Genomic DNA, 24,844 nt, shown 5'->3' with positions numbered 1-24,844 from the left:
GCAGTCCCTTGCTAATGTATTCCTAACCCTTCATCTTAAAAATGTTCCCCCCCACTGCAACCACAAACCTGAATTGGGTTTTCTTAGATTTTATAAGATACACAAATAGTTGTATATAAGAAAATGATTCATGGTTTCTAAAGGGGTATTTTTTGTTCAAAACAAAAATTCACACAGCATGATACCTCCATCACCATGTTTCACCATAGGGGTGATGTGTTCTGGTTGTTAATCTGTGTTACTTTCCCATCACAGAAAGCAGGAAAAGAAAAGTTTTTGTCCCATCTGATCAGAACACCTTATGGCTTTCCTCTCAACACTTTGCCATAAAGGCCAAATCTCCATCTTCCATCACTCGTGGTTATCCAGCTAACGGATTCTTTCACCTGATTTGTGGAGATCTGCAGCTCATCCAGAGTTACCATAAGAAGCCTCTTCAAGACCGGACAGGACGCTTCCTGTCCTGTCCGGTCTGATTTAAACTGAGACTAAATTACACATAAATACACTCTTATTTAGTAATTTTGGCAAAGGCGGTGTATACAGAATTTGCATTACTAAAACAATTTTTTTTAAAAATTGCGTATCATTTTCCTTTCACTTAACTTTCCACTCCTTTGTGTCAGAAAATCCTTAAGAAAATATACTGAATTTGTGGTTGCAACAGGTCAAAAACGTAGAAAGGTTTAATACTGTGTAACAAGGCATTGTCGTTCATTAGCCAGGGCCGGTTAGTAACTAAAAGCTAAAGGCTGATCTGATCAGTAAAACTGTAACACATCAGTAAGATATTAATGTCATCTATAACATTAAAACAACAGAGAACAAAGTGCAAATTGAAAAACTGATATCGCAGGTTTTATGACTTGAGATTGATAAAATGAGATCAACAAGTGGATCTCTGTCTAGCTCTTCATTTTGGGCGGTTCAGACTCCGTCGCTCAATGGTTGCAAGAACAATTCAAGATTGCTTTTAAATGTTCACACAGCCACTGTGTGAAGCAGTGTTTGTCCCCTTTTCTGTGATCAAAACGAGCGAACGTGTGCTTTTCTGGTTTCAGTCAAGTGAAGGTCATGAGTTATAACCCAGCAGCAAGCACTTACCCACTTCCTGTGCTGATGGAAACGTAAATATAACGCAAGGCAGAGAAAGAGAAAGAGAGCACGACTGTTTCAATCTTTGCATTGTTTTTGAACGCTCTTACCCCCCCACACACACACGCTGCTTTCCGATCCTCATGTGGTTTTCTCCACCACGCTGTTCCTCTCGTAGCCCAGCTGCCTCATCACTTCGCTGCAGTAGGCCTCCACCTGGCCGATCTGCTCCACGTTCAGCCGCTCTCGCCACGCGTAGATCGCCTCCTTCGCGTCCCTGGACGATATGAGGAAGGGCTTGTCCGACGAGTAGCCTTGGCCGTGCGTCATGTTCAGCGCGAACCTCTCCAGCGCCGGGAAGGTGGAGAGGTTGGAGAAACGGAAGAGCCGCTGCAGCTCCTCCATGGGGCGCAGCACTAGGTCCTCGTAGCGAAGGCGCAGGTAGTTCCTCCTCACCCACGGCGGAGCGTTCATCACCAGCATCATGTCGCTCAGCCAGTTGTCGCAGATCAGCTCCATGGCGCTCGCCACGTAGCTCTCCGCCCGGTTCATCCTGTTGCTGGGCACCAGCAGCCGCTTGTACTTGTCGGTCTGCTTCTTGCTGCGCAGCACCTGGATGCTCTCCTTCACCAGGGCCTGCTTGGACTTGAGCCGCGAGTTGTGCACGGCCCGCGGGTCCCTGAAGAGCTGGATGATCTGCAGGTTGATCGCCGGGTCTCTCATCAGCGGGACCAGGGTGCTCAGGTCCAGAACGCGCACCCCCTTGATCACCATCACCGGGTACTTCTTGCACTCCCTCTCCAGCTCCCGCAGGTCCCGCTTCTGGCACTTGGCGCACCGGTCCTCCCTCACCAGCCCGATTTCGTGGCGCTGATGCGCGTCGCACAGCGGCTCCGAGCAGATCACCTTGTTCATCTTCCAGCCGAAGATGAACGCCGTGGTGATGTTCTGCGAGCCGGCGTAAAGTTTGAGGACGGAGAAGTCGCAGCGGTACAGGGAGTTCATCATGTCGCGCACCGCGCCCTGCAGGCTGCCGGCGTCGCCGGGGTACAGTGTCTGCCAGATGTGCCACATGGGCTCGTACAGGTAGAAAACGTCCGGGTGCTGGTTGAACAGCTCCCCCAGAAACGACGATCCGGTCCTCCAGGTGGCGTGCAGATAGATGTGCGTCCGGGACTGGCTCTTGTTCGTCGGCGCCGGGTTCTCCGCCGCGTCGCTACCGTTTGCTTTGAATCCGTTATCCCAGAGGAGAGCCACCGTGTTCTCCAGGTCGGGGCATCTGGGCTGTTGCTGCGGCAGTTTGGCATTCTGGGCGGATTTATCCCGGTTATCTAACACATAGGGGATCAGCAGAAGTAAGCCTGAATATGCCAGAATCAAAACCAAGTACTTCTTATGGAGCCTCCTCTTCATTTCCTTACGCCGAGATGGGGGGCTGGAAGCTTGTTTTCACGAGAGTCTGCGGCGCAGCGGTCTGTGGAGCGCCCCGGACGCTACTGTAAAGTTATTCCTCTGTGTGTTAGTGCGGGTGTGCATCATTTGTCATCCGGTGAGGCAGAGCGGCGCTCTGGGTAGGCGTGGTGTCAGACGGCGCCTTGCCCCCACCCGGAGGCGGTCCGATATTACCGTGTTGTTATTGTTTACGTCCGGAAATTTCGCGCATGCGCACAACGCTGGAGGGCAAAAAGACTGTTCTTTTACATAGCGGCGCTGCCGAGGTAGAATAGTTCTGCCAGCAAAAAGGAACCTGGAGATGTAGGTATTATTATTTATTTTTAGTGCAATTCACCACAGCAGAGGGAAAAATAATGCAGAAAAACCTTTGAAGAATAGCTAAAAACCCACTCATAATCTTCTTTTTTCTTGCTCTCAGTGTCGGCTAGGCTACACGCAGACTCGTTTCCCACAGCAACTGACAACCACGAATGTTATCAAGAATCAACATACTACAAGACAGGCAAGATGGATACTTTTCATAAATTGTTTCAGATGGAGATTTCCATGGGAAGTTTATGTCCTAAATGGAAAATGGAAAAACAAAAATTATTTTTTTTGCTATCTTTTTTGTTGCTTTTTTTCTGTTGCTAGAAATGAACTAAAATCATTTTATATATAGACCAACAAAATGGAAAAAAAAAAGGTCCCAAAAAAGTTAAATGACTGTAAACATTCAGGAAAATGTCAGACTACTCTTGGTTTCATTAAAAAATATTACTTGTTTAATTTATTGTTGTGCAGGTAAAGGAGAGAAAAAAAAATCCCAATAATATTTATGCATTATCGATTGGGGAAAAAATAGAAGCAAATTTTGGCCCCAGAGGACTTTCTACTCAGGGACTTTGGCCCTTGTTGAAAAAATGTTTGGACACCATTGCTTTAGATGATTTATTAAATATCATTATGTTTCTAAAATAATGGCCTATGTCTTTTTTGTTGTTGTTGTGTTTCCGGAATGCTTTTTACAAAAATAAAAAAGTCACAACCTCTTTCTTGTCACAAGATGATTTACATAAAATCATTATATATTAATTTAAATTTTTCCTACATTTTATTTATTGATTTATTTCCTTTACCGTTTCTGAGCTCAGAGGATAAGGATACATGTTTATTTTGTTTCCTTCCTACACCCTGCCTGACTGGAAGCAGGAAGCAAACAGGCAAGGATGTGATCCTCTGGACTGGAGCTGGTTTTGGTGCCATATAAAAAAAAAAAAAAGAAAAAATCTTATTCCAACGTTCTCTATAGAAACTTTAGCAGCTTGACATACAACATCAATCGTTGCTATGACAACAAAACAAGCATGAGACAGACATTAAGCAGAGATCCAGCCCCTGTGACTACACAGTAACGCTACATTATGCATCTGCCCATCCACACATATGTGTAACTATTGGCACTTCTGTTGTTCTCTAGAATATTAAACCAGTGGCACATAGTTCAGTTCAAATATAATAATACAGACTGTTACAGTCTGCATTAGACTGTAATACAGACTGTACATGCATCAGTAGCTGGCAACATGGCACTCTGGAGCACCTGTGGCTGTGATGGCCTCTTTGCTCGCAGCCATCACCGTCTACAATAACTCTTTGATTAAGCAACATCAAAAAATATTGATTCCCTTTGGGATCAATATTTTTTCATTAAATTTGATTTGAATTAAATGTGCTCAACTCAACTCAAAGGTGACTTAATTCTCAGATCTAATTCCAGTTTCAGCAGCTAGAAGGCAGCTTTGAATTTTATTGTTGCTCGTTTAGCAACAATAAAAGAGCAACAATAATAAAATAGTAATAAAAACCTGACTTTATATTACTCGATAAAATGTAATCTCTTTATCGAATAATGTATTTGTCTCTTACCTACACAAAAACTTCTTCCACACCGCCTCAACATCACTACCCGAGTCATTAAACGGTTGACTGTAAGGGAACGGGTCTTGTGTTCGTGCGTTTGTTCGGGCAAGTCACGCCCCGCTACAAATAAATAAAGAAACCACGAGATAAATTTTGCTCATTAATTTAATATTTTAAGCACTTACTAAGTAGCTTAGCTTAGCTTGACGAAATAATCTATTTATTTTCCTCTTTGTGGAGCTGTTCAGAAACTACTGAGAGTGAAAGCGGGGCTATGGTTAAATCTGTTTGTGGGCGGAGTTTAGTAAACTTAGAAAATGACAACAAGCACCAAGAACATATATTAAAAGGAAGATACAAGTGCCCAACTTCTGGAGAGAATGAGCACAGATGTATTTCGTTGTGAAAGATTAATTATATCCGTAAATTTAGCCGCTATTAGCATTAACCTTGGAACCATTCGGATGAAAAAGAAAAAAAAAAGAAGAAAAAAAACACGCCTCTACATCTTGCGCATGCGCACTTGCTCTTATTTCCAGAGAAACAAAGCGCGGTAATGCAGAAAACGATTAACAAAAACAGCTTAACGTCTCACATTTTTGTAGTAAATAAACAAATTTCGACCCACTCCGGGTTTTGGCAGAGCCACCAAAGCGGCTACATGTCAACGACTGTCAGTTGGATGCAGCTGTAGTAGCCTGAAGCTAACTGCAGCATCAGTAGCTGCGGTAACATGGCACACTGGAGCACTTTCGAAAAGGAGACGGAGAGAGAGTCGAAGAGGCTGATCAGGTGCATCACCGGAGTGCAAGACGAGGAAGACCAGAACTTCCAACTGGCGCTGAAGTTCGCTTGGTCAAACTTCAAGTGAGTCCGTCCTGCGCTGGTTGAGTCGGAGCTAGCCTGTCAGCAACGTTAGCTAGCTGCAAGAAGGTGATGCTAAGCTTGGCTAACTGTGTGCTCCCTCCGGCAGATTTCATCGGTATTTGGATGCTGACAGTCATAAAATTCAACGCACAATCAATGGGTGAGTAAGTGTTTCCAGGGAGGTGTCGTCTAATTTTCTCACTTCCCTTTAGGTACGCGGTTGTTTTCCTCTACTAGTTTGTGCTATTCACAGTTCCCACGCACTCTGAAATATTTTGATTTAATCAATTAACTGCTCTGGATTAGTATGGAAAAGAAAGTAGAGTCTGGAAAATATGTGTATTTTTAGACTATTCTCAGTCTTATTGTCTAAATGTCTCATCCATCATTGCACTCTGCGGGTTTTGCACGTTCTATATTCCAAATTTGGCCTTGATAAAATGTATTAAATTTATAGTGTCCCTTTTTTATTTATACATCGGCAATGAAGCAAAAACAAACAAAAAAAAAAGTCAAACTGCACAACCTTTAGTATCAAAATAGATGACATTACATATTAAGAGCAAAGCATAGTTTTTATGATGGTGTGAAAAGATAAAAAAAAATCTTGTAATTATAAGAATTGTGTCGCTCATGGTCAGAACTAACCTTGTAATCTTAGTTCAGATTTTTCCTTTTTCTAGACTTTTGATCACATTTTACTCCCCCCCTACCCCCATTTTCGGACAGTTCTTATGCTGCGTAACCGTGACAACAATGTGTTGCTCTCATAACTGATTGGCATCCCAAAACTTCAAATCCTACCTGAACTGTGACCCCAAATCCTAGGGGAGTTGAAAATGAAACTTCATGGATGCAAAGAGAGAGAAGGAGGAAGTTCGATCTCTCTCCTCTAATCCACAACCCTAACTACTTTCTGACTGCCGAACTGATTAAAAGAGAAGCAGCAAATGAGGTGGATTAGCAGACCTTGCCAATAACTGATTGCGTCATCCGTGTTACTGTTGCATATCGTCTCTTCTGCCTGGATTTGAGCCTTTTAGCAAGTCATCACCGTCAGTGATGCAGCAACAGTTTTCAGTAAGAGGCCACTTCGGATTAGTTGCGAGACTGCTACCAGAGATCCACAATGACTCATTGGATACACTTTGAAGTTATGACTTATGACTTTCCCTGCTTTCCCTTTTGAATAAATAAAATGTGTTTGAACTGAATTTAATGAGCTAGTTGTTACTGTTGTTGTTGAAGTCCTGGAATAATAGTAATTAATTGTATTTATGTTCATACTTTTTTGTTTTTTAAATGTACTTATTTGATTATTTTATTATTATTGCAAAGTTTTGCTCAGTATGTACATTTTAAATGTTTAGTTGAATGACAATAATCTCTAAATGAACACACCTAATCAGGTAGAGTCAGACTAGATTTTTCAAACATTTTCTTTTTCTTTTAGTATTTTTTGTATTTAGTCTATTTCTCAAATTTTTCTTTTCCAGTTTAAAGTGTATTAGAAGCGTAAGAATTTGTTCTATCATAATGAAATAAATGACCCATATTGCACAATGCTGTTATGCATAATCTGGGGTTTTTCTTCTTCTTCTTCTTCTTCTTCTTCTTCTTTTGTATTATTATTATTTTTTTAAGAATCTATGAAAAGCTGATGGTCCACTCTGACCTGAGTAAGGCGGGCAGCTGGAGGAGACTGACCGAGGAGTTCCTGAACTCACCACTACCCAAAACCAACGGAGCGAAGGTAATGAACAGAGTGTGAAAATTTAAAACACGAATTCTCATACGAGCCAACACATTTTTATCATGTCCTGCGTTTCTTTTCTCTCTCTCTTTTTTTTTTTTTAATGCCACAATATCCTGATAGCATATGGGGAAAACAGTGTTCCAGATTGCATAACCTTCCACTAAACTTTCAAACTCTTCCACTCACTTTTTATTTATTTATTTTTTTTAGACACACACACACTACGGGATCCTGTCTCTGCTGCTTTTCTTGTCAGATTCTCCCTCAAACACAAACTTCACTGAGAGACCCAGAGTGAAAGATGCCGGTGAGCTTTTCTTCTGCTATTTTACACTTTGGAATCATTCACCTCCCTCCCCCTCGCCCTCAACAATTAACTGCGTGTCCGTTCAGAACCGGAAGATGAGTTCGACTGGGCCAAGTACCTCATGGAAGGGGAGGACGTGGACGCCGGGCCGTTCCCGGACACGCCGGTGGGTCTTGGAACGACGACGCCCTTTAAGCGCGTTTCCATGGCCGTATGTTGTCACCTCGCTCTTCCGTAGGAGTGGTCGGAGGATGAAAGCGAGGACGACGACAGGCAGCAGCCAATCAGCAGGGAGGACTCTGGGATCCAGTTGGACAGAACCCCCCAGGAGGACCAGGACACCACCAGCAAGACGGTGCCAGTCGCATGGACGGGTGCGTCGAAAACGCAGCAACAATCGTAGAAATCATTCGCGGTAGAGCCGCAGACTGGAATGTGTTTAATTTTCCGTTTATTGTTGCCATAGCAGAGGTTTCAGTCTGGAATGGAAATTGTCTGTGAATATCACCTTTTCCAGTCTTGCCTACTGGATTCTCAGTTGGATTTAGGTCTGGGATTTGATTAGGCCGTTCTAACCGAGGGTACTTCATTGTGGCTGTGGCAGTATGTTTAGGGTTGTCTTCCTGGAAGGAGAAATTTTAAACTTTAAATCTTGCATCCTTCCATCCAATTTTGTCCTGTATCTAGTTTATTTACACTTCATGTTCCTGAATAAAAGAAAAGAATCATCAGTATGATGCTGCCACCACCAGTTTTTTTTTAGTTGGGATGGTGTGTTCAAGGCTATGTGTTAGTTTTACTGTCACACGAAGCCAAAATGCAATGGTTTATAAACTAACAGTTATTTTAAATGCGTATCTCTATACATTGGAAGTCTTTCAAATTTTTATTTGTAAAAGAAAAAAAAGTACATTATTTATTTTATTTTTTTTACATGTACTTCCTGTTACTTTGTCGGTCTGATGCAAAAATCCCAACAGAACACATTAATTTTTTGAGTTGCAATCTGACAAAAAATGTGGGAAATTGCAGGAATAGTGTGTTATAGCTTTAAAATAACCACGTTTTGGTATGTATTTTTTATTTTTACTTTTTCCCCAGTGGGGGAACCAGACGCCCGGGCCTGGCTTGAACAGCATGTGGTGACTCCGTACTGGGTCGCTCACGCTCCTCGTTTCCCCCACAGCTTGCATTTACACTCCAACCTGCTCAACGTTTGGTAAGATGTCAGACTCCTTTAAGATAAAATTTGACTTTAATCAGTAACATGTGGATCTGAACTAGTGGGGGGTGGGGGAAATTCTATTTTAATATTGGTATCAAATTTTAATGTGGTATAAATCATAAAAGTGGGCTTGCTAGAAGTTACAAATTACACATTTGGAACTATTACATAGGAAGTGAATCTTAATACTATGCAAATCAATGTATTTTTTTTTTCTATGTTCCACATGACATAAACAACTTTTCCTCTTATTCCTGAGTTGAAAGGTTGTGTGACGTTCAGGTGTTCTCGCTTTCAGGGACCAGCACTTGTATAACACAGATCCTCTGTATCTGCCAGAAGAAAAAGCCTTCGTCACCGAGACTCAGGTCGTACGGGAAACCTTGTGGTAAGAATCCGGTGACGCTGAGCCTACTCACTCGCTGCACAAAAGCACACAGAAAAAGATCTTCTGTTCCTCTCACACGAGTTTAAGTGTCTTGTTGAACCCGGGACTCACGGATCCTCCCCGGATCGATGAGGTAATTGTGTTGGCGTATTGATTTTTTTTTTTGTCACGGGGATGATCTGTGTGTTTTTCAGGCTTCTCTCCGGGGTGAAGAAACACTTTATATTCCAGCATCATGACGGCAAAGTGTCGGTGAGGAATAACGTGGTGGTAACCCATCTGACAAGTGTAAGTTGTTTTTTGTTGTTGTTTTTTGAAGAGGGGAAAAAAAACACAAACATTAATTAGTTGTCGATTAATGGTTTATAAGTTTAAAAGTAGTTCCAAATCGATTAATAATGTCCGCTGAGACCTTTTTCTTTTAGTGTTGTAGTTTGCCCTCCATCCAGCAGAGGTCGCCGCTGGTCATCCTTAAGCAGATCCACCTGATACAGGAATAAAGATGGCAGAATGGGAAAGAGAAACGGTCAAAACTGAGTCCGGTGTGGGATGGGAAATGCGCTGAATGTGATTCTATTTTGAAACAAACACTCGGCAAGCTCCTTAAGCTATCACCTCGATATCGCTAAATACCTGCTGTCATCAGAGTCATTTGTAATTAGCTTACATTGTCCTGGTGTTACTGTAACTACTGATTTTACCTTTACCGGTAAAAAAAAAAATAATAATAATTTGGATTTTGAAATGCGGAGTGCAAGTGTGCCATATTATTTCAACTTTTCTAAAGTAACATCACATCAGCAGACAAATGCTGAATTCACAGAAAACAATTTAACAAGTTCAGTATCTTATATTTTCCCCCCAACAGTGGCAGCAGCCGACAGCAGGAAGAGATTAACCTATTAGATGAGTACCAACTATAAAAATAATATAGAAATAGTTTTTTTCCATATGTATAAAGCAATTAGTTTGTATTATTCAGTGTTTCTTTTTAAAAATATATATATTTGTTTGTCATACTAGCATTTTGCTCATGGGAGCCCCCTGGTGGTGCGGGGGTCCCTAAGCTGGTGCTTAATTCACATGTGCCTTGGGCCGGCTCTGTGTGAGTTTGTGCACTTCATGGAGGGAAGTTTTAACATTCTGAACATCTCTCTGTTCATTTGGAATTGAGTATTTTTACATATTATTTTCATCTCTTCACCTCTTAAGAGAGTTCCTGTTTTGTCTAAATTTACCAGCCTGAGAAAACCATAATTTTTCGTTTATTCTGTCCAAATTGAATACCGCTGGCTGACCCGAAATACTGCTAAAATTAAACAAAGTTTTAAGATTCAGCTTGTTGTGGAAAATGTAGCCTTTACATTATAGAAACGCGACGCAAGAGAAAATGGCCTTTTATCAATTAAGCACCCGTCAATTGGTGAGATCCTTCAACTTTGGATTTACTCATTAATTGATAACTTGCATCCCTAATTGCTGATGTTATACCAGGTGCTTTTTCTTTTCTTTTTTCTTTTTTTTTTTTGATAAAAGGATGTCGTGTTTTTGTTCTGCAGAACTGCCTGCACTCTGTGCTGGAACACGTCGCCGTGTACGGACAGGCGGTGTTCAGGCTCCAGAGGTTCATCGACGAGGTGACGGGCCACAGCTCCGAGCCCGGCCCGCCAGGCTCCGCCTCCTCCCACGGATACCGAAAGGGCTCGGAGCCGCCTTTCAGGACCTACCAGGCTTTTGTTTGGGCTCTCAACAAATACTTTGCCAGCTTCAAAGAAGAGCTGACCGCAATCGAGCGAGAGGTCATCAGCAACGGTAAGCAGTACAGCAAGCTTCGAGTTCACTATCGTAAAGAGTTTGTTTTGGATTTCCTTTGACAACAGAGCCACAGCAGAGCTTCGCCATTGACTGTGTAAACAGTGAGAGGTCCTGGGGATGCCTGGGTCTCATTCTGTTTCTTTTATTTTCCAAGTCATTTTTCAGGGTTGAATAAATACGACTTTAAATGGCCGTAGGCTATTTATGTTTAAAACCATTTAAAATCGCTGTTTGTTCCTTAAATTGGCCTAAAATGTCTGAGCTACGCAAACACAGTTGCATATATTCCGAGGGACAAAATCTTTCGATGATTACCATGATGACATCTACCCCATTACTGTTTGTGCGTCAATCTAATCCTAAAGGAAAAACCTGTCCATGTTATTACCGAGTATTGATGAGTTTCCCGAGGTTTCATGCTTTGTATGAACTGTTGTCTGTTTGCAGATGAGACGGTGACCCTTTCCGGCGTTCTAGAGCGTCTCAGTCCTCACCTGGCCCAGATCAAAGTGTTGCACAAAGTCTTTTGCACGGGAGTCGCTGAAGTTCCCCCGGCAACCCCAAATGTTGTGCGGGCCTCTCACTTGCTCAATACTCTCTACAAAGCTATTATAGAGTATGACAGTGTTGGAGATGCATCAGAGCAAGCTGTGAGTATTATTATTATTATTATTATTATTATTATTATTAGTTTCTGGGTGTTAACAAAGAAACGGAGTTATTGAAATTTTGTACACACTTCCGCAAATCCGCTACTGTGCTAATAGCAGAGCAATTTTTTATTTTTTTTATTTTTGTATAGCGCTTTTGCTAACTATGAAAACATTCAGCGCACTTCTAAAGCTACTCGCCTGTGTTGTAATCTTAAAGTTGAATAAAGTTTGACATTTGTGTTGAAACTTTGGGTTATCGACTATCAAGAATTCTTCTAGTAGTTAAACGTTTTTATTCATGCTCTTATTTTGAAAGTGCTGAAGACCGTTATCTTCATAACATAAAATAAAACATGGAAAGTAGAGAACAACATGCAAACATAAATACAATATATAGGGAAATTATAGAACATGTAAATTATACATAGCAAAATGAAATTGGTGTTTGAAGGCTGTAGTCTTTCAAGGCCAGACATAGTTTGAATTGAAGTAAGTGCTTTATTATTAGCTTCCACTAAACACAAAGCTGGTATAAAGCTTTAGCATTAGCTTCCAATAAATACCATCTTGGTGCAGTGATTTAGCATTAGTGTCACTAACGTTTCAGTTAGCGGTGCCCACCGCTGGTTAATGTGTGGCTATTCTTTCTCTACCAGGTGGCTCTGCTCTTTTCTCTGTGGACTGAGACGGTCAGGCCGTATTTGGAGATTGTGGATGAGTGGATTGTTCACGGCCATCTGTTTGACCCTGCCAAAGAGTTCATCATCCAAAGGTTAGCTTCAAGGAATCCTTACACACACTTCTTCCCACATATGTAGCAAATTGTAAGCACAAATTTGAAGATGGCTATTTTTTTTTATTTTTATTTGTAATAAGATTAAAAAGAATCATTCACCATTCCATATCCTCAGTATGTTCTGCTTTGTGTCTCGATAAAGTGTGTAAGTTTGTAGTTGTGAGACACTATTCAAGCAGTCTGAATATTTGCGGAAAGCCACCAAAGCAGAGTCGCAACCGTTAATGTTATGAAATCCAGAACATCTTTGTTTTGTTTTGTTTACTAGAAATAAGGACGTCCCAGTAAACCACAGGGACTTCTGGTACGCCACCTACACCCTGTACAGCGTCTCCGAGATGGTGGACAGCGAGGAAAAGCTGAACGACGCAGCCAGCGGGAGCTCCAGCGGGGATCCGGGCTCCAGCAACAGGCAGCTCACCATGGTGTCCTTCCTCAAACCGGTGCTGAAGCAGATCATCATGGCCGGGAAGTCCATGCAGTTGCTCAAAAATCTGCACTGTAAGGAAACCCAGGATTCTGAGAGATCCTCCAGAGGTCGGTGTTTGTCCTGGTAGTGCGTCATAACAGTCATGTTTTTTTTTTTTGAAGGAATATGTTCACGACCTCAGAAAAATAACATTGCAGATGCAGATAGGAAGAGTTTGTACATGCTGTTTCTGGAGTCTGTGCAGTCCCGCCTGAGCAGCCCAGAGGAATCCCTGAACGACAAGATGACCGAGCAGCAGGCCACGACCAGGAGCCTCGTAAAGATGCAATCCATCATGGCGCAGCACCTGGAGATCGACGACGTCCACGATCCACTCTTAGCCATCAACTTCGCCAGGTAGCAACAAACTGAATCACCTTTTTCGCTTAACTGATGGTAACTGTGGCTTTGCTGGGAAAAATAATTAAAGTATTTCTGTGAAAGCTACAAGCATTGGAAGTAATAGTATGTTTTCACATCTGATTTAAAGGGGCAGAATTATGTAAAATCAACTTTTTTTTAACTTTACATGTTATAGTGTTATTCCATCATCAAAAACGCACCTGGAGTGTTGCTTTGATTTTTTTCATGCATGTTTGAGAAATCCTTTAATCTCCCATGGCAACCATTCAGCTGTGCAAAACACCTGAGTGGACCTAGCTCCGCCTTTGAGGACAAAGCTCCTCCTCAGAGCTGCAGTTTCTGAGCTTCTACAGTGCAGCCATCCCCCACTCAGCTCCTTCAGGCTAGCCAGCAGCAATTAGCAAACACCTGGTGGAACTGAGCATCAGCTGAGCTCATTATAGGAGCTACTTCTCAGTAAAAACACAGTTAAGGAACTAAGAATGTGAGAGACATTTTGTTGTTTTTGTTCTGTGTTGTGTATTTCATTGTGACTTGAACCAAACTACTATTATAACTGGCATTCTTTGTTAAATGTTCAAGCGGTTTGTCTTAACTGTTAAAATTTCAATAAAGATATTTTGGGAAAAAAACACAGTTAAAGGGTTAATTGAGGAGCCATGTTGTGATGACTTCCTGAAGGCCAAGCTTCAGAAAAAACAAGAGGTTTTAAAGAAACAGAGGCCCAATTTCAAGGCATTGAATGTCGAAGTCAATTTTCTTTTAAGTGATATTTGATATATAACATTTTTATAAAAGTAAGAGTTACTTGATTGTGCTCTAAAATGGCACTAGGTGCCTGGAAAACACATACTACTTACTGCCTTTTAAAGACAGAGTGGGTTCAAAGAAAAAAGTAGAAGCCCAAAATGAATTCATGCACCTTCTTCTTCAGACTCTACTTGGAGCAGAGCGACTTCCACGAGCGTTTCTCTGGCGGCGACTTCATTGTGGACCGCTCGTCTCAGTCGGTCACCTGCCAGACCTTTGAGCTCACCCTGCGCTCCTGCCTCTACCCCCACATCGAGCGGCGGTACATCGAGTGCTGTGGCAACCTCATGAAGACTCTGAAGAAAGACTACAAGTAGGCTGTGTTTATTTATTTATTTTTATTCTTGTTGCTCTAAGCGCTTCCTCTTGTGTCAGATCGTATCCAGCATGTTGTTGTTTCTCGGCAGGTTGCTGGAATACCTCCAAGCCATGAGGAACTACTTCCTGCTGGAAGCCGGAGACACCATGTATGACTTCTACACCGCCATCTTTGACAAGGTGCAGGAGAAGGAGAGCTGGCAGCAGCCTTCTTTTCTCAACGTGCTGCTGCAGGAGGCAGTGGGACAGCGCTACCCTGAGGACAGCAGCAGGTACTGCATGTCTTTGCTTTCAGATAGATGTAGCAGAGTGAAAACTGTAGATGGTGTATTAGGGCATTCAACCCCCTCCTCCTACCCCTCCCCAAAAAAAAATGAGTGAGAGAGAAAATTTCCTAGAAAAAAAATGTAACATTTTGAGATTAATGTAAGATTTTTTTTGTTTGTTTGTTTAGAAAAAGGCTTGGAAATTCCCGAGTTTGAAAATTTGCCAGAAATAACTCAGAAAATCTGAGATTAATCTCAGAAATTTTGTAGAAATGAACGAGGAAATGTCTGAATTTCAAAAGTTGAAAATTCACAACTTGTAAAACTCAATTTTCAAGTTTTTTCTTGTAAATTTCAGAGATTTAAAAATATCTGAGTTTCTTTTTTGTGCGTATTTTTTGAGTTTTCCAACCCAGAGATTAATCTGAAATCTTTGTGTGAGTTTTTTTTTCTCACAAATGTCCTTATTTTTTAAAATTATTCTCAATAATTTTTTTGACGGACATCTACGCTGGCCCTAATACGTTATCGTAAATCTGAGAATTGCGAAGCAAATATTTCCTTTAATATTTCATATCCTATAGGTTGTCGGTCTTCCTGGAGCCTCTGGACGCGTCCAGGAAGAAGCATCCAGTGAATAATTTAGAGGTCCTGACCCTGAGTTACAAGGTAAACGGAGGCATTGCGCATCATTCTTGCCTGGTAAACGTGTGATGCTGAAACTTGCTTGGTTTGCTCTCCTCAGGTCCCCTGGCCCGTAGATATTGTGATCAGCTCTGAGTGCCAGAAGATTTACAATCAAGTGTTCCTTCTCCTCCTGCAGATTAAATGGGCTAAATACAGTCTGGACACGCTTCGATTCAGCGGTAAGAACTGAGACCAGAGCGGAGACGGACGCTCACATCCACCACAGCTGAAAATTATTCAAATGATCGTCTTTGGTTTTTTTTTTGTTTTTTTTTTCCTAAATATTTTGGTATTAAGATGTCTTACCCAACCAAAGCCACTTTTTATTCTCCGTTATCATTAGAAATGTTAACATTAGACACATCATGCATGCTGGGAAGCAGTTCAGTTTTTGCTTATGTGTGAACGTCCTCAGTATGGCCCTCTTAATAGTCCTGCTCCCTTTGAAGAGGGAAAAAAAAAAAGCTCCACAGCATAATGGTTTCACTTCCGTGCTTCACTAGCTGCGTTTCCAATACAGATGTCTGCAGAACTTTGTAGATATTCTGCAAAAAAAAAGCAATTTTCTATTTGCGCTGTTTGCATTAAATGCGAAATGCAGTTAAAAATCCCACGTGAATAGGTATGTTCACGCGATAAGTCATTAAAAAAAATGTGCCACGCCTTCGTCCTGCAGCCACTTCCTGTCATCTCCTTCTTCTTTTCATCTGGTGTCAACATCCGGTTTTTGATCATGTGACTCGTACGATGCGAAACAGTGTTTCCATGGCAACACACGGCTATTAGTATATTGCAAAATCTACTAATTTTGATTCAGCCAAAACATCAACTCATCCAAACGCATAAAAGCTTTTGTTGGAAAAAAAAAGTGTCATTTTCAAAACTGGTGTGTTTCCACTAAGCAGATTTATTTTTGTAATTCCAGTTTGCTCAACGGGAATGTATCTGGTGTGACTGTGGCGTTCTTAGAGCGACGTCGAGATTGTGTCTTCCTCTAAATGCGGCGGGTCAAGTTAATACCAAGGAGCTTATGTTGTTGCTTAAATGCTTTTCCTGTGTTTTTATTTAGATTTTGCAGAAGTCACAAAGAAACTGGAAGGATCTCCTGCTGAGGAAGCAAAGCTGAAAGAGCCGATAAGCCAGCAGCTTCACAGAATGTGTCTGCTGCGCGTTAAGCTGATGCACTTCGTCAACAGCCTCCACAACTACATCATGACCAGAGTAAGAGGAGGCTCCTGCCCACAAGGAGACTGAAAGTTTTCCTCAGTTAAAGAAAATAGTCCAAGCTCAGTCAGATTGGAATGGGGAGCTAGTTAGTGAGTTTTCATTTCCTTGCACAGATTCTCAATTAGATTTAGATCTGAACTTTGACTGGGTCATTCTAATACAGCGACATGGTTTGATGCACTCCAAAAATACAAAATCTAAGTATTTTTGGTCTGGTTGCTAGTACAAATATCTTAGTTTAATCTTATTTCAAGTGTACTAACTTCCAAGTAGATTTTCAGCAAGATAAAGGAGCTTGTTTTAAGTAAATAATTGCTCACTATTGGATTTAAAAAAGTGCTAGTTCAACTGGCAGATTTATTTCACTTATAACGACATTTTTCCGTCGTTAAAAGTGAAATGACTCTGCTGGTGGAACTAATGCTTTTCCAGGAACTGTTTCTTTAAAATAAGCCGCTACATCTTCTGGAAAAGTTGCTTGTAAGTTAATTTTGTCTTATTTTAAGTGCACTAAGATATTTTCAAACTACTTGGTAAAATGTTGTGTTGTTACAGTGTGTGCGTGTTAGATTTAGATCAGCTGATCTCTGAAGCTCCTCCAGAGGTGACATTACGTCTCACATTTTGCTAATTTCTCTGGCTTTCCTCGCAGAACTTTCTCCCCAGCTGTACAAACGTCACTTTTTTTTTCTCTCTCTCTCTTGCAGAACAGTTTCAATAGCGGATGTTTGTAGCAGGTCTCTGTCATTGAGCAGAATCTGATCCAAATTGTCTTAAAGCTTTGGAAAACGTTAGCAGCTGATTGTCGGTAAACCAAAACAACCCTTTTTGCTTCCAGAGTCCGTGAGATGAAAGCATGAGCTCCAAACCACCTCAGTCTTTTTTTTTTTACGTAATCTTCTCATTTGCAGTCTGAAAAGTGAGAGGTGTCTCCTCTGTGTGTTGGCAGATTCTGCACAGCACTGGTTTGGAGTTTCAGCACCAAGTACAGGAAGCAAAAGACCTGGACCAGCTGATCAAGATCCACTACAGATACTTGGCGACCATCCATGACCGCTGTCTGCTGAGGGAAAAGGTGAAATGCGCTGTGCTGAATTCTGAAAGCAATGATTCAGAGGTGGACTGATCAACAACCAGTGGCACAATTATTGGTGTTGACAGTACCACATTAAACCCAGTAAGACGTCACCGTGTTTTCAAAAGGAGTTCTTGCACAGAGAGTGAAACCCCACTGGTTTTCCGTAGGTTTAGGACCCGACACTGAGGTGGTAATTGATTTAGGATGAGTTTTTGTGTCTGGTGAACCCATCCTGTGCCGATTTGATCAGATGCTTTAATTTATCCTGATTAAAAAGATTCGGTGAGGATCCATTTTCAGTTTACTGCCAGAAAAAGTGTTTTTTTTTTTTTTTAAATGTATTATTCATGTAAAATATACTGGTAATTGAAGGAATTTGTGGTAGAAAGCATTCTAACAAGTTTCTCAGGACCTTTGGAAGAGAAACGGGCCCACAGCATCATAGCACCTCCACCGTATTTAACAGCAGGCATGTGGTTCATTTCCAAACATTCATCCTTTTGTTTTACGCCACGTCCAAAAAAAGTGTTTGTATCCAAAAGATTTAACTGTTATTATTAAAGTAGCACATTCAAAATATTTTATTGAATTTTACCTGTAGCTTTTCCACTTTGACAGAATAAAAGACAGGAAAAAAAACTTGAGGCAATTTTAGTCTTAAGAGCAAAGTAAAAAGATAAAACTACAAAATAAAGCAAGTAAATAGCCTTTCGCACCTTGTTCCTCACTACCAATTGCAACAAATCCAAACTGAATTTATTTTATTTTATTTTTCAACATCTTTTGAAAACACTTGTCTGCATCCTTTCATACGTCACAAAATGTGACGGCCTGCGATGACGGTTTTGATGTTTCAAGTTCTAGCGGTTCAACTCTGCAGTCTTCACAGGTTGAGGTGATTAACTTGAGTGAATTACTTTAATATAACGCTCTCTTTAATGCCTGTAGACAAAATACACAGCACATACAGCTGTCACACATCTCTTTAGCGCTGTACCCGTAGCATAAAATGGACATAAATGAGGAACTGAGCAGAAAAAGAAGTCTCACTTCTACCGCGTTTCATTCCCTCAGGTCAGTTTTGTGAAAGAGGCTATAATGAAGGTTCTCAATCTGGTCCTCATCTTCTCAGACCGATGGCAAGCCGGATTTGGTGCTTGGAAGTAAGGCCTGAATAAATCCCGCACTGCAACTTTGCTCAGTTTTACCTCGAGGCTGTTTGTCGGAAATCTCCATGGTGACCCCATGTTTTGTCTTTGTGCAGGATCGAGTCTATTGATAAAATGGAGTCTGATTTCAAAAACTGCCACATGTTCCTGGTGACTATACTTAATAAAGCTGTCTGCCGGGGCTCCTTTCCTCACCGTAAGCCAATCCTGTTCATTTGCGATTCCCCATCGTCAAATGCTTCACTTTACACAGTCAGAGAAAATTATTTGTTTGTTTTCCTCTTCTTTCTTTTTTCTTTTTTTCCTGCAGTGGAGTCTCTGGCCCTTTCTCTGATGGCAGGGTTTGAGCAGTGCTGAGCGACCCTCCATGTTTTACCCTTATCACTTTGCCTTTGACTGTTGTCATGTAACCTGCTCAGACTGATGGGAGTGTGACAGTCATTGTTAATCAACAAACATCAAGATCTTTATTTAAAAAATGTTTTTTTGTAAGTTATGTTTTTTTTTACATAAAATGTCATGTTTATTGTAAATATGTCATGTGTATATGCGTAAGCACAAAATAAAGTTGCAGTATTGCTTCTGCATAGAAATGGCACAAAAGTTCAACAACGAAGAAGGAAGTTGAGCTGCTAAATGTGCAAATGATGGAGAAATAAGTCATCCTTACAGAAAAACAATTTCTGCCATCTGAAATTGAATGGCTAGTTGGCCATGCTAACTAGCTTTAGCATTCAAGACGTTAGTCAAGACAAAAATAATTTTCCTCCCTAAGTGACATACATGGAATATGGCAGTTTATCATACAGATTTATATATTGAGTTAAACAATTAAAATGACTGAAAGTGCTATATTTTGTATAATTGAAAATACATGCCTATAACAATTGATTTAAAAGAAACATTTGTACAGTTTTATTTACTATTAATTTTAAATATCTTAATTTCCTTATGAAAGTCCAACCTTATGGCAGCAGTTTTTTTTTTTGTTTTTTTTTGCGACATTTGTTTCGTGATAGTGTCGCCAGGACGGGTATACTTTTGGCCCTAATCACCTTCCATACATGCGGGCTTACTGTACATTCCTGCGTCTCCCTGCCCTAGTGGAGGAGGCCTGAACCGCAGCTCGGATCGCAGTTTCCTGTTGAGTTTCCCTGTTTGAGGGACAGGAACTCCCTGCTCTACTTCTCTCCCCCGCCCATGATAACACCGAGCGAGGAAAGACTTCACCGGCCGACGACAAAAAAAAAACACTCCCACGGACCGAAAACGTTGAAGCCCGGGGGTCGCGAGACGGATTAAACCACCGGCTACATGGCGCAGTAGTGGAGTGTATTCACGCACAAGTTTCCCAACAACTCCGGGTGAGTGGAAATGATTGAAGTTGGTTTCAGTGTGTGTGGACTTCCAGATACCTCGCCCACGACTTGGGAGAAGAAAAAAAAAAGTTGTTGCACGGCTTTGGCTGTATTCTTTGAACCAGCGCTGTGTGAGAGCAACCAGTGGGACACATGCTGATTTTAGACAGACTTCTTATAATTAGCTTGTAGAGGTGAACAGCTTGCTGCAGCGCAAAGCCATTTTCCTGGCTCACAGGCCCGAGCTGTGACTAATCTCGGGCCGAGCCACGGAACAGGGATAGAGCCATTACATTGTTGGAGGCAGAACTACACACACACACCATAGAATTCTAAAGTTTTCACACTTTTCAATCGTTTATCTGTTGTTTTGTACCACCTGTTACCTTCTGGAGTGAATTAAACTGTCCGACACACTATCTGGAGCCGAAACGTAGAACTTACTTTAAAGAAAGAAATTTAAATAAGCCAACAAAACCATCCGCGAATGTCAAAAGTTAAAAATAGACCTGTACTTGGAGTATCGTTGCCTTTTCCAAATTGTTTCCTCTTTTAGGCAACATTTTTCCTGAAGTTTAGTGCGCGAGTCATCCAGGATTGCTGCGTTCAGGAACTAGATCTCACGAGGCGTTCACTGCCCATTCTTCCACTGTAAGCAGCACGTAAAAGGAGCCACTGTAGAAACCTTTCAAATAAACCCGAATAATGCTTGAAAAGCTGAAACGAACACCACATTTTTAAATAGATACGTCATAAAATGTTCAACAAACTATCTTTAATGAACAACTTTTTTGACTGGTTAGAGTGAATGTTACTGTTCAGTATGGATGTCCAGCTTCTGACCTGCCAGTTTCCAATGTGGTCCAACTACCTCCTAAAGTTCTGCTAATGAACTATCATTTGATTCAGGTGTGTTGAACCAGGGTAACGACTAAAACCTGCAAATTGAGTCCCTGTTGGACTCAATTTGGACACCACAGATGTACGGCTTCAGAACTTCTTACTTCAAATGTTTTCTACTTTATTGGTCCAGAAAAAGTATTTTAGCATGAAATAAATACAAGAACGTCCTCAGACAGCTTTTCTTGTACTTAGCCAAGTTTAATAATTGGGTCTGTTTTACTCAATAAAGTAAAACAGACTATGACAGACTTTTCACTATGAAACTTAAAGGAAAGCAAATCGACATTACCAAAAGTAGAAAAATACTTTTTGTTCCCAACAGTCTCTTTTTAAGAAAATATGTGTAAACTTCTCAGTGGGAAAAAATAACAAAAAAAAAGTCCATCTGCAAGCCTGTCATAACAACTGATTTTGCTGGATGATAAATTATCCCAAAATTATTGTGATGAACAATAATTTTATTTTCAGACTATTTTCAAGTGATATGTTGATAATGGTGTAATAATGCAAGTTCACTCTCTGAAAGAGCAATAAATTATAATTTTATTAAGATCAAGTAACTGGAAAATATTTCAAATAACCTAAAACACACACACACACACACACACACAAAATCACCAAAACCAAAAAATATAAGTGAAATTAAACCACACAGAGGAGAAACCATAAATGAAGTAGATTATGAAAGCTGTAAACAAAATTGCTCTTCAAAAATATTAATCATCAGAATGGAATTTATGGCCATCATTGTAATTTATCATGTGATTAATTGTTTACTGCGACAGCATCAGCTCCATTTGATTTGTTTGATTTGCTTTTTGCCAAATTCCAAATATTGTAAACGTCGCACCTCGGACTCCCCTCATGTACGCTGTAGTAGTTCACGTGTTATGAGCTTGTTGTTTACGTTTGGAAACGCGTGCATATATAGTTTTTGATGCTCATTTTGCCTCTGCTGCATTTTGTTGAGTTTGAGATGTTTTCAGTCGGCTTTGAAGTCACGAAAGAAGGAAGGAAGAGAGGCAGGCAGGCGATGAGGCTTGAAGATGCTTTTCTAACCACATCTGTTGGTGTTTTTGGTGAGAGTGGTGCATATATTTTCCTGTTTTTTCTTCTTCTGTGGTTCTGTGTCTTTATTAAGGATACCATAAAGCCAGGTTAGACCAACCCACCTTTCAGTGGTTGTAATGTAGCACGTTACAACCGCTGAAACTAACCAGGTTTAAATTAGCCGCCGCTCCAGGTGAGTGGATAAACCTTTATTATGTTGCATGTTTGCTATTTTTTACTCCAGAAGGTCATCAGCCGCGACTCAATTTTCTTGAGTTGAGATTTGATTACGCATAAACTTAAACATAACCTTGAATTCTCCAGAACTCAACCCTCCTGCAGATGTAAACATTTATACATTTATAAAGTGTATTTCTACATTTTTCATAGCGTGTGCTTTGGATGACTGTGGTTTTTGCACTGATACGCGGAAGCAGTGGTTTTATTACCCTGCAGCATGTTAAAGCTAAACGTTTTCACACCTCTGTCTTGAGATCGTTGTCTTCCTCCAGCCTGGCACCAACCTGCTGAAGTGTGTTTATTCTGCCACACTTATAAGAGACGCGACTGTCGTTCAAGGCAGTGTTTGATTCTTGCTTTTGCATCAGTTTCTCACTTAACCAATCGTTTCCTTCCTTAGTGTTGATGACTTTACTCTGTTTGAATAGAAGGTTTAAAAGTGTCGGACATCTTGCATTTTGTTACGCATGACTGTAAATCGTTCTGTCCAACACAAAGGTGTTTCCTCTTTTAGAAAATGTTCGACAGCTGTTGGATGTGTTTTATTACTTTAAAATGCTTCTACACTTTAGTGACAGACTAGACCAAGTGGGGATGATACAGGTGAACAGATTGACCTGTTTTTGGTAGGCCAAATACGTAAAAATAAGCTCTTTTTCCTGTTTAGTAAATGCATCATATTTGAATTCACTCTTATTTAAAAAAAGATATTAAATTGTCAGTTATTCGGGTAAAGTTTAGAGGCATGAGCTATGTCACACAAGTTGGGATAATTTTGCAGGTCTTTCAGTTACTGTTGGATTCAAAACTTTTGCATTTGCCAAGCAACCAGCAGCACATTTGTTTTTCTTTTGTTGTCGTGCTTTATTACATTTATTGCATGAATTGTAGCAGGTTAATGTTACATTAAATTTACATTAAACATTAAGTTTAATGTTATTTATATAAGGTAACTTTTTAGAAAGTTTATGATTGTAAAACTATGCTCTTTACATATTTGTAGCATGATTCACAGTGCTAAGACCCTCCTTCTGGCTCTGATTGGTTGTTTTTGAGCATCATATTTCTCCTGATGGCAGTAGGACCACAGGGAGAAAGCCGGGCAGCATGATTTTTTTTTTTTTTTTTTTTTTTTTTATTTACTCTCCCCAAACATTATTTTTCAGGACATAGGGACAGTTTAAAAAATACATATAGCAACTATCAATCCATCCATTCATCCATTCATTCATTTTCTCACACCCTTGTCCCAAGTGGGGTTGGGAGGTGCTGGTGCCTATCTCCAGCTAACGTCCTGGGGCGAGAGGCGGGGTCACCTGGACAGGTCGCCAATCTGACGCAACACTGAAACAGACAGGACAAACAACCATGCACACACACTCTCACACCTAGGGAGAATTTAGAGTGACCAATTAACCCGACAGTCATGTTTTTGGACTGTGGGAGGAAGCCGGAGTACCTGGAGAAAACCCACCATTCATAGGGAGAACATGCAAACTCCATGCAGAAAGACCCCGGACCGGGAATCGAACCCAGGACCTTCTTGCTGTAAGGCAACAGCTCTATCAACAGTATAACAATTATATTTCTACAAAAATATAGTTTTGTTTTGTTTTATAAAAAAAAAAACTACATACTGTACTTTTAAAAGAAAGCTTAGATATTTGAGAGTTTATATCAACTTTAGAAAAGAAATTCAGAATCAATCAAAATCATGTCAGATCTCAGAAAAATCAGTTAGAAAGAATCAGCATTGGCCCTTAAAAACCTGATCTGTGCATCGTGTCCTGCAGTGCTTCCTGTTGTCTCATTTCAAACTAAAGTTATATTAGAAATAATACACCTTAAGTCGACATGCGAGAAATAGATATGGATTTTGAAGCACAAATATTTAATCTAAATTTCCAGTAAATGTTAAAGCCACAAATGTAAAAGCGGTCGAAAGAGGAACTAAACTAGAAAATCTAATAGTGCAAATGTCTGAAAGTTTGAAATGGAAAACCTGTAGGAACCCTGAGCTTATTTCTGGTTTATTTCTGATCCTCACCACCTGCTGTGTGCTCCACCTGGCTCTGCATGCAAAGCATTCAAACTTCATTCAACTAATCTTTATTTGAATTTTTTTTTTTCTTCTTCCTCATTTCAATATATTTGGACTCGTGTCTGTTTTTAGTTTTGTTGATAAAACCAGAAAATAATTCTACTGAATATGATACTTCTTATGCAAAGAGTTAAAAACTGCTAAATGTTGACGCTTTTCTTTTAATTTGTTAAAAAAAAAAAAAAGATGTTGGAGGAACTGAATCAGAATAAGATGCCAAATACGGTAATGGTTACGAGTTTTGGTTGTGTCAAGGCTGGGTTATTTAGATTCTGCTGATAATGGCATGCAAAGCCTGTCGCAATAAGCAATTAAGCAATTAATAGCATGATGAATTAGCATGAGCTTGATAATTTATTTCCATTCTGATGATTAACATTTTTTGATTAGCAATTTTGTTGACAAAGACTTCATTGCATTTTATATACGGTTTGGGTTGTGTGTGGTTTTTATTTCTGTTTTATTTATTCTTGGTTATTTTCGTTTTTGGACACTTGATCACTTCCATTTCCTGTTCGAAGCGTTCTTTACCAAATTAAAGTTTAG

General features: G+C 40.4%; 3 protein-coding genes and 1 long non-coding RNA gene across 4 annotated transcripts in view; 2 read left to right on the top strand and 2 right to left on the bottom strand.

The window, feature by feature from the left end:
• Nucleotides 1-2,672, bottom strand: part of chst7 (carbohydrate (N-acetylglucosamine 6-O) sulfotransferase 7) — a 7,333-nt gene extending 4,661 nt beyond the window's left edge. Inside the window, exon 1 of the mRNA XM_015021911.1 lies at nucleotides 1,206-2,672. Coding sequence (XP_014877397.1) covers nucleotides 1,237-2,508 — 1,272 coding nt within the window. The 5' untranslated portion in view covers nucleotides 2,509-2,672 and the 3' untranslated portion in view covers nucleotides 1,206-1,236. The remainder of the gene's footprint in view (nucleotides 1-1,205) is intronic.
• Nucleotides 2,673-3,627: 955 nt separating this feature from the next.
• LOC106939559 (uncharacterized) lies at nucleotides 3,628-6,117 on the bottom strand. Its single transcript, XR_001422879.1, has 2 exons — nucleotides 5,968-6,117; nucleotides 3,628-4,572 (listed from the first exon to the last, which is right to left on the bottom strand). It is a non-coding gene; the product is annotated as an uncharacterized LOC106939559 (long non-coding RNA).
• tubgcp5 (tubulin gamma complex component 5) lies at nucleotides 4,568-19,244 on the top strand. Its single transcript, XM_015021811.1, has 23 exons — nucleotides 4,568-5,319; nucleotides 5,426-5,479; nucleotides 6,964-7,072; nucleotides 7,286-7,382; nucleotides 7,469-7,548; nucleotides 7,621-7,756; nucleotides 8,484-8,601; nucleotides 8,906-8,995; nucleotides 9,190-9,283; nucleotides 10,555-10,807; nucleotides 11,258-11,460; nucleotides 12,120-12,235; nucleotides 12,528-12,796; nucleotides 12,887-13,085; nucleotides 14,026-14,214; nucleotides 14,309-14,491; nucleotides 15,070-15,154; nucleotides 15,231-15,351; nucleotides 16,242-16,393; nucleotides 17,349-17,474; nucleotides 18,552-18,640; nucleotides 18,742-18,842; nucleotides 18,957-19,244. Exons 1-23 carry the CDS (start codon nucleotides 5,186-5,188, stop codon nucleotides 19,001-19,003), a joined length of 3,045 nt encoding a protein of 1,014 aa, XP_014877297.1. The 5' UTR covers nucleotides 4,568-5,185; the 3' UTR covers nucleotides 19,004-19,244.
• A 487-nt stretch (nucleotides 19,245-19,731) lies between these two features.
• Nucleotides 19,732-24,844, top strand: part of cyfip1 (cytoplasmic FMR1 interacting protein 1) — a 36,310-nt gene continuing 31,197 nt past the window's right edge. Inside the window, exon 1 of the mRNA XM_015021600.1 lies at nucleotides 19,732-20,010. The gene's annotated coding sequence lies outside the window, so the exon portion shown is untranslated. The remainder of the gene's footprint in view (nucleotides 20,011-24,844) is intronic.

The sequence above is a fragment of the Poecilia latipinna genome, unplaced genomic scaffold (assembly GCF_001443285.1).
Source record: "Poecilia latipinna isolate Pla-1442-1.1 unplaced genomic scaffold, P_latipinna-1.0 Scaffold7, whole genome shotgun sequence".
NCBI classification, from domain to species: domain Eukaryota; kingdom Metazoa; phylum Chordata; class Actinopteri; order Cyprinodontiformes; family Poeciliidae; genus Poecilia; species Poecilia latipinna.
The sequence above is the reverse complement of the archived record's forward strand: the minus strand, read 5'-3'. Positions and strand labels throughout refer to the sequence as shown.

Coding starts and splice junctions, on each gene's coding strand:
- tubgcp5 (XM_015021811.1), top strand. CDS start 5,186: ATGGCACACTGGAGCACTTTCGAAAAGGAGACGGAGAGAGAGTCGAAG. Junction 8,602..8,905: donor TCCAACCTGCTCAACGTTTG/GTAAGATGTCAG, acceptor TCTCGCTTTCAG/GGACCAGCACTTGTATAACA. Junction 16,394..17,348: donor ACAACTACATCATGACCAGA/GTAAGAGGAGGC, acceptor GTGTGTTGGCAG/ATTCTGCACAGCACTGGTTT.